The following is a 9,701-nucleotide window of genomic DNA, read 5'->3' on the forward strand; positions in this document are numbered from 1 at the left end:
GCTGGACGTGGGTTGGAATATTTGCATCAGAAGATGATGCCGGAGACAAAGATAAAGAAATATTAATGAAGTACATGAAAAATAATGGTATTTGTGTTGAATTTATATTATCATTTGGACCTTATATTCCTAAAGATCCCATTCATGAACAGCCTGCTGTAAAAAATGTAATTTCTGTTATGGAAGCCTCCAGTGCTAAAGTAATTGTATTATGTGGTTCTTATATCAGTCACAATGCATTTAGTTTGTATTTATATTATACAAATGCTCTCTATAATAAAACATTTATTGTTCCTCCTCTGAGGCATCTTAGCTTTTCTAGATATAGTCCATTAGCTGAATTTAATGGTAGTTTGTCTATAGAACAATCTCCTTTATTCTTTCCACATAAAGAACATTTTTTTGATGGAATTGACGAGACGTATAGCCTAAATAATTCATCAGAGTCCTTGTATATTTTATCAATTGCAAAGTGTATGTCTGCCAACAAAGGAAACAAAAATAGCTCCATATTATGTAAATTTAGATATAATGATTTTGTGGATGAAGACATTTATCCAAATTTATTTAATTTGGTGCATCAAGGAACCTCTCCAAGAATTTATTATGCAGTAGAAGCTATGGCCAAAGCACTGCATGATATGAATCTGTTCTATGAAGGAAAATTGTCTGATAAGGAACCTCGTTATTATAGACATAAGGTAGAGTACACAATCTTCTGAGGGAGTTTAGGAAATGTATAAAGTAATTTGTTATTGGAGTTGATGATCATTTGAAAGGTAAAAGTGATTCAGTGATATTTCAATTATTCAACCCCCCAGCTAAAAGAAAAACAAATTGCTTGGCTTGTAGTGGAATAGTTTGTGGGGGATGCTGACATAATCAAAGGATTAGGATCTGGTATGGATATCTGGAGGAAACCACCTTTTACATTTTTGATATGGGCTTCACCCTTTTTATCCATATCAGTCCCTAATCAAGAATATGGGTTTAGTACTGACTTCGGGAGGGACACAATATATTTATTTCTGGGTTTGCCTCTGAAATTTTGTGCACCACTTCACAAGCAATTTAAGTTTCAAGTAAAATGAATTTGTAATGTTTCACTTTATTATTAAAAGAGCTGCTCACCGCTTTTGATTTTTTCAACTCCAACGGCGTTTTGAATTATGATTCAAACTTAGCAGCATTTCAGCAAGCCTCCCATGAACCATACCCAGGTATGTTTAACTGATTACTACTAGCAATGCGTTGAACATACCTCAGCCACTTCTTTCTGTTTATAAATAAATCAGCTGGCTATTCCCTTTATCTATAGCAGACCCTTTTAATCAATGAAGTTCTGCTATAGATGTTTAGGGTTAGCCCACCCACAAACAAACAACATAGGGTCCCTTCCAAATTCCATACCAGGCCCTTAGGGGGTTGTGTGGATTTTAAAGGGGAGCCCCATGCAAAAAAGAGAAACTAAAACTTTAAGGTTAAATCCCACACAAATAACATGGGGACCCCATGAAATCCATTGCCAGGCCCTTTTATTCTGAGCATGCATCCTGGCAGGCCAGAAAAGTGGAGGAATGAGCATGCACCCTTCGGACCATGCCTCAGCTGCAACACATAGGGGTACATATATGACACATATGTGAGTTTCTCATATTTAAAGATGGTATAAATGCTTCTTTAATGGAAGCATACATCAAGGTTTTACCCAGGTGGCAGTTGGTTCCCTCATGTTTTTCTGCCATTACTCAGAGCATGTCACCCTTATGTTAATATGTTTGGTAATCCATTATAGAAAGGATCATATTGGCCAACAGATGCTTTTTTAAATTGTTCTTGGGTTCTAAGACCTACTCAGTATGACTTCATCGTTTTTCTTTGTAAGGCTGGAACCATCATTTAATTTTGATCCATGAAAAAAGTTTTTTAGTAATCCTGAATTTCTGGAAGGCCCATCCCTCCTACGTGTTTAGGTTTCTTTAGCACATCTTAACTTGGAATCAATACATAAGTATTTATTAAACTAAAATATTGAAAGTTTAAAACATTTGTCAGGGTCAACGGTAAGGTGCAAAATAAGTCTAAAATTTATGTCAGGATCACCGTTTTTTAGGCTGCTAATCCCCTGTGCCAAGACAGTTCTATGATTGTTAGGTGTGTCAGCACTTCTTTTCTCCTAAATTATGATATCAGTGGTTTGTAACTGTATGAAAAAAAAATTTAGACGGACTTGTGCGTTTTATACCTAGATATCTGATACTAGGGGAATACCAAAAGTAAGGGGTAGAATGCCTATCAAACAATTTGTATTCCCTGAGGAATCACAATATTCGAAATCTAGCAGGGTTATCCTCTGAAGGGTGAAGAGTTTTAAGAAGGCCGGAGAAGGGAACAATCTAGGATAATATAGCTGAACTAGAAAATGGAGCTGAATAAGTTAATGTTTCCAAATAAGATATTTTGGCCTAGATTGTTCACTTCTCCTGCCTTCTCCAAACTCTTTTGTAGATAACCCTGTGGGATTTTGTTTCATTAACTTTGTAATGAGCTATACAAAGTGAGTTTTGATTTCCTAAAAGGAAAGAGATGGCTCTGTTACAGTTAAAATAATATGGTCACCAAATAGACTTATTTTATGAGTATAATCTCTGAGGGAGACAATGCTAATCTGGCTGTTAGATTGTACACTTTCTGTTAAGGGCTCCATTATAAGGGCAGATATTAATTGAGATAGAGGGAAACCCCGAATCTTGCTATTTGTAATCAAAAATATGTGAAATAAAATTCCTGAGGCATATACTTGAGCTGAATGCTTTGATTTCAAAGCTAAAATAGTTGAAAAGAAGGATCCCATAAAACCACATTTTTGAAGGACATGTTTCAGATAGTCCTAATGGATCTTGTCAAAGGATACTAAAAATCATTTGTCAATAACAAGGATGGGTACATTTTAAAATGTCTATTCAAATTTAACAACCTGCATGTTACATCTGGTGCCTGTCTGTCTTTGACAAAACTTGGTCAGCTTTAATAATTTATGGGAATTTAATTAGTAGACGAGTATTGACAAAGGCTTTAGAAGAAATCTTAAGGTCAGTATTTAGAAATGATTTCCCTGTGACAGATTGCTATTTCTTATTTAACACAAGTTTGTTTTTTCTTTCAATATTCATGTTGAAGTTGCATCAATATTTAAGAAAAGTTAAATATGCATTTGGTTTAGATGAGCCGGCACCATTATTTAATGAATATGGAGAATTTGTTTATCACTACAAAATAACAAATTGTATACATAAGGATAGATACAATGCGATTTATAAGGATGTGGGAAATTTTACATCCTGGGCACCAGAGGATCAGCAACTTCAAATTAATACTAACACCATAACATGGAAGTTTGGTAATGAGGTACGTTCATAATGTAAACTTGGATCAATAATAAGGATTAAGCCATTGAGCCTAAAAGAGTTAATAGAAGAAAAAGAATTGAGCAGAGATAAAAAAAATGTTTGCACATTTTGCTCACAGAATTATATGTGTGATTGTACATATTCCTATTGTATGTGTTTCATAAGCATAGCTAACACATTCTACACTATTGTCTCACACCAATATACTTCCTGTGAACCAGAGCGATTTTCACATTTCTGCATTTTTTACCTGAGAAGTTGCTTTGACTGATATCATGTGGAGATCAAAGGTCAATCAACAATATAATAAAGTTACATTGTTTTTCTGAATTATACTTCTGAAAAGTTCTAACCAACACTGTTTAGAGGATCAATATTTGACAGCAGCTACTAGTGTATTACTCAGTCAGTTTGGTCCATAATTTTAATTGCTGGCAGGAGGAGTGGAAGAAAGGAGAAAGGGACAGGACATGCTACATATGCCCTGTGTACTTCAGTAAAGCTTTTTTGGTGCATGCCTGAGGTCCCCAGCTGGCAATGTACATTATCTCTCTGGACAATTCTATTTTTATGTTTCCTGTATGAACATGGTTCACTTGCAGTAATTGTACAGATATTAACATTTCACCTAAAAATGAATAACTCATGAAACAAATACAATGATTAATCTCTATGGAATAAGATAATTGACTGGCAAAGCATGGCCGGTGCATGTGTGGAGCACATTGACCACCCCAAACAAACAAAGGCTATAAAAATATATTAAAAAAAAAAAACACCAAAATTCCACCTCTAAAATAAAGCATATTTCTTAAAGGTAAACCTCGCAGCAAAAAAGTTGCATTTTATCCTAAAATACACCCATTTCAACATGCAAAAAAATAACCACAATATTAATGAAAACACCAAAATAATTCCTCCTAAAACAAAAGCACACTTTATTTAAAGGGAAGCCTTTGATGCAAAATAAAAAGCAGTTCACCAAAAATAAACAGCTCTACCAGCATACAATAATAAACCCCTAAAATAAATTAGAACACAATATACCACCACTGAAACCACCCCCCCCCCCCCAAGTGAAGCCTTGCTGCAAAAAATTCAAAAGCTTTGCTTTTGATTGGACAATAGCCACAAGTAACCACTGATCTAAAAATAACCACACAATACACAAATATATATATTTGTAGTAAAAATAAAGAAAAAAACTCCCCCTATAATGAGAAAAACAAAGACACCAAAAGGGGTTGATTGCTCAAAGAATTATCAGAATGAATGTACAGTTCCCTAACTGACTCTATTTTCTCCCTGTGTAGTTTGTCAGCTTCTACTATCCTTTCCCTACAGCTGCATCCCATACAGTGGCTGTTCTCTAACCCTCTTTATGTTTAGGGGGCTGGCTTATTGTGAAGTTCCCTTATTGGTCCTTCTAAAGTCAGTAAAACACTGTTAGAACTTAGGCAGATTCACAGGATTTCTTTAAGTGGGTGGCCCTGCAGGCTCTTTAAACGTTTGATTAATCATCTTTTGTTGAAGGAGCCAGGTAGTGCCCACAGCCAGACAGCTGCAGCTACTATTCATGTATTGTAACAATGATGGGTGCTGACTGCTAGAATACAATAGACACATATGTAGATTCATCATCCTCATTGTTTTGCATGGTTGAAGAATGTTGCTAGTTTTTCATTTAGCCCACAGGAAATAAATCTATTAGTGTATGGCCAGCTAAAGACTATTGAAAAATACTTCAAAGGCAATGCAGTGCATTATGGTTTATAAACATTTCCTGGGTCTCAACCCCATGATAAGATAAACTTGCACCTCATTCCATGGGATATATGGACCTTTTCAAATTAATAATAATGATAATAATGAAAATAATAGTAATAATAATGAAATAATAGTAATAATAATAATAGTATACAGAAAAATGGTTCCCTCAAACACATGGAGAAGACTCCCCTGGTTTTGCATAACCTGCATTTACATTTCAAAGGTGATAGGGGCAACAATTATATATGGTGCAATCATCAAATAATGTAAATAAAAAAGTAAATTTACTTATACACACCGTAAGTTTTAAACCCTAAAGGTACACACAAAAAGGAAAGACAGCATGGGAGTCAGATCTAGGGGTAACACTCTCTATAGAAGAATGGCAACAGTGCACTATCAGATCGACTACTGGATTGTTGAATGTCTCTTTATTAGAGGCTAATTATAAGCTTTTTTCATGATGGTATCTGGTACCAACGAGGTTAGCAACAATGTCCCTAGGGTCCAGTCCTTTATGTTTTAGACGATGTAATCACAAGGGCACTATGATCCATGTCTGGTGGGAGTGCCCAAAGTTGCGCCAATTCTGGAATAAGTTTTTTGCACTGACCTATGATGTTCTCCGGGTCCACGTTACAAGAGACCCACAGCATTTATTACTGAACAAAACGGTCCCGTATATATCGAGGGTGCAGTGCAAACTCCTTTCCTTTTTCCTATCAATTGCCCGATCCTGGAAAGCTGAAAGGGTATCTTTCTCTAGAGTACTACCTAAGCTAAACTGGATTATGTTCCATGAGAAATTGCACAGTATCTTGCAAGATAGATATGCAAACTTTGAAGCTGTATGGGAGCCATGGTTGACCTACCAAGGGATCGTAAACCCTTCTGGCATATCCCCCAACCCTACAGGTTAATCTTTGTATTAGATACTTAGATTCGATGGAGTCTACAACTCCTTTTTCTTGTGTTTCCTTTTCCTTTTCCCTCTTCTCCCCCCCTTTTTTTATTAATTAAATTGTTTTCCTATTTTTTGTTAAACTAACATGTGAACACAAAGTAAGAATAATCAGCACATTGTATAGCCAGAGGAAACGGAATAAAATTGTTATCCCCCAGATATATAGTATATCGTTATTATGGCATAATAATACATATCACAGTATAAAATTAATGGGGTTACTGAAGGGTGAATAATGTTGATACTGAAATTTATCAGATGACTTGTTGTGCTACACATGTTGTTGTTTTTTTTTCTTGGTAACAAAATGTTTACCTATAAAAATGGAAAACTAATAAAAACATTGAAACACAAAAAGGAAAGACAAGAATTCAAGGCAGCAAACTTGAGTGGTAACTAAGTCGCAGAAAGCAACTAAAGTTAACCATGTCGTTCATCCCTGGTTCCTCATGGGACCCCCTTTCATGAATCCATCTACATTATTTTTGTTGTAAAAATGTGTCCCAATTCCCCCCACGTGTTTGTTGATGGACCCTATCAAGGACAAAGAAGCAAAGTCTATCAGTTTTCCCATTATGTGCTTGTATATAATGCCTAACTACTGGCGATCTCAGATCATGGGCAGTAATGTCTACCAAGTAATAATCTCTGATTTTCAGGTTCCAGTATCTCGATGCGCTGATCCCTGTTTACCTGGAAGCAGAAAGAAGTGTGGATCTTCGGTTCATGAATGCTGCTATGAGTGTGTCCCATGTCCAGAAGGAGAAATATCCAATATTCCTGGTAGACTTTGTATTGTTTGTTTGCGTTTTGTCTGTTTTTTTATTACAATTACATGACTTTGTATAAATACTTCCGGACTTACAGTCAATAATAAACAGAAAATCAACTTCAATGACACCCCATCCAGACACACAATTTCCTCACGCTCTACTTTCTGCTAATCCCTAATGCAAAGAATCAGCTCACTTCTGCACTTTCTGGGAAAGTGACTTGCACTACAAATGTACTAGCAGTGAATAGGAAAAGTATGTCCATTGCCTCATAAGGATTCAGTTAGCACCACAGAAACCTTTGGGTAAAGTGCTATCTGGGTGGTATCTGTGTAGAGGGAGTAGCTGCAGAAGATGAACATTGTGCCAGTGGGCCATCCTGTCCTTAGGTAATTGGGCATCACTCATCATTATTAATGTTGAATCATCATCAATGGAAGATGTGATTGAGATTAGATTTATGTACATTCGGTATAGAATGTACCCTTATTCCTTCATGTGGAGGGGGGCGGAAAACTGGGGCACCACTTATAAATAGGGAAAAGCAGCTCCCCTTTGCATAGCACTTTATCTCCATGTTAATGAGGAGAAGGACCTCATCCTCACATACCTGGCTGGTGGAAAGTTATCATTTAGTGGCAATAGTGATTCCACTACTAAATAAATTACTTCTGGCTGCATCAGCTGGAGGATGAGTGAAACCAACACTCATCTCTCACTTTATTATAGACTGCTGAACACAGGATCAAAGATCAATAGATAATAAAGAACACACAATATTTGCTGCCAACATTTGACATATATATTTCTCAAAGTGTAAGGTGAGGGCAAAAAAAAGCCAACACATATACAGTACATCTCTGCAATACATCTCTGTGTTTTATCCCTTTAAAGACCCTGAAAGTATAGAAAAATACCTCCTGATCTGCATAGAAATGCTCCCAGGTCCCATGTCAGTCCTGCCAATGTCTCTATTGCTTATCAAACCAATCCCCTATCCTATTCTCCACATCATATATACAATTAATTCTGTAATTCGAACATAAGAACCAGGAGGGCTAATTGGACTTTTTGAGATAACACAGGAGGTGGGAGCGGGGCAGCTCTGATATTCATATAAAATGCTATCAATGGCGTATAAAGAAAAAACTATTATATGACAATATATAATGCTATGTGTAATGCTGGAGAATACAGGTTCTCTTGCTAAAAAGCTTTCACTTTAATATGTTATTGGAACAATGTCCTTAGAATGTGAAGACAGGATATCCTTGGCAGGATTTGCTGTGCAGACTTTTGGTCACCTAATAATGTACAGTGAGGCAGTACAGGTGACAGAAACATGTTTTATGGAGGTCTTGGGAAATGACAATCAAATGCCACACGTCCACGGGCCATGATAATCTCTTTTCCTAATCTTGACTGTAATTTATTTAATCTATATATTTTCTTTGTAACAAAATAAACTTCATGAACACATATTGTTCCTCATCAATTTACCAAATCTATCTATCTATCTATCTATCTATCTATCTATCTATCTATCTATCTATCTATCTATCGCATCTATATACTGAATATATATTTGTAATACATTTTAATAATCACATTTATATATTATATATTTAGTAGGGCTGCGGAAATTAACGATTAATCCTTCGATTAATCGTTATTTTTTTAAGGTAATATAACTTGTCTTTTACTCTTTCACAATGAACTGATGGAAATCTAATTGCTAACTATGATGCAACACAAGACCTTGTTCTCAGACACTCTGTCACAGATGCTCATTGTGTTGGTATTTTTCTCCCTGCAGACAGTGAAAACTGCATGAAATGTTCTGATGAAGAATGGCCAAATGAGAAGAAGGATCGGTGTGTTCCAAAATTTGTGGAGTTTCTCTCCTACACTGATGATACAATTGTTGCAGTAATTTCAGCGGTCTCCATCCTCTGTTGTCTTCTGACTGGTGTAATATTGGGGATGTTTATACATTACCAGGACACACCCATTGTTAAAGCTAATAACCGGAACCTGAGCTATCTTCTCCTGGCCTCCATCATGCTGAGCTTCCTCTGTGTCTTCTTGTTCCTCGGCCATCCAGTAGATGTAACCTGCATGCTGCGTGTAACCTCTTTTGGTGTCATCTTCTCAGTTGCTGTCTCTTCTCTACTTGCCAAAAGTATCATGGTGTGTATTGCTTTTAAAGCCATTAAACCTGGGAGTTCCTGGAGGAAATGGATGGGAATCAAATTGCCGAATTCTATCATGTCAGTGTTGTCAATGGTGCAAGTTATAATCTGTGTCACTTGGTTGTCTATATCTCCTCCCTTCCAGGACCGAGATACCCACTCTTATCAGGGAAAGATCATAATTCAGTGTAATGAGGGTTCAGTTATCGGCTTCTACTCTGTCCTGGGTTATATGGGGCTTCTGGCAGCTGTAAGCTTCATTACAGCTTTTTTAGCCAGGACATTACCGGACAGTTTTAATGAGGCCAAGTACATCACCTTCAGCATGCTGGTGTTCTGCAGTGTCTGGATTGCCATGATCCCGGCCTATCTTAGCACCAGAGGGAAATACATGGTGGCTGTGGAGGTTTTTGCTATAATGGCCTCAAGTACTGGACTGCTTGGCTGTATATTTTTACCAAAATGTTACATTATTCTGTTCAGACCTGACCTGAATACAAAAACAGGTTTGCTTGAAAACAGAGGATAATCTTTTTTTTTAACCTATGATGACCTCTTTAAATCAAAATATAATCTATTATTACTAGAGATT

The 9,701-nt window shown here is 36.4% G+C and overlaps 1 protein-coding gene across 1 annotated transcript in view; it reads left to right on the forward strand.

Annotated features, from left to right (window-relative positions):
• LOC108800315 (vomeronasal type-2 receptor 26-like) overlaps positions 1 to 9,425 on the forward strand; it is a gene marked incomplete at its 3' end in the record, with an annotated part of 16,928 nt that extends 7,503 nt beyond the window's left edge. The window contains exon 2 of the mRNA XM_018572291.1: positions 8,734 to 9,425. Within this exon, the coding sequence (XP_018427793.1) occupies positions 8,734 to 9,425 (692 nt within the window). The remainder of the gene's footprint in view (positions 1 to 8,733) is intronic.
• Positions 9,426 to 9,701: the final 276 nt, after the last annotated feature.

The sequence above is a fragment of the Nanorana parkeri genome, unplaced genomic scaffold, assembly GCF_000935625.1.
Source record: "Nanorana parkeri isolate BGI_ZX_2015 unplaced genomic scaffold, ASM93562v1 scaffold1988, whole genome shotgun sequence".
Taxonomy (NCBI): domain Eukaryota; kingdom Metazoa; phylum Chordata; class Amphibia; order Anura; family Dicroglossidae; genus Nanorana; species Nanorana parkeri.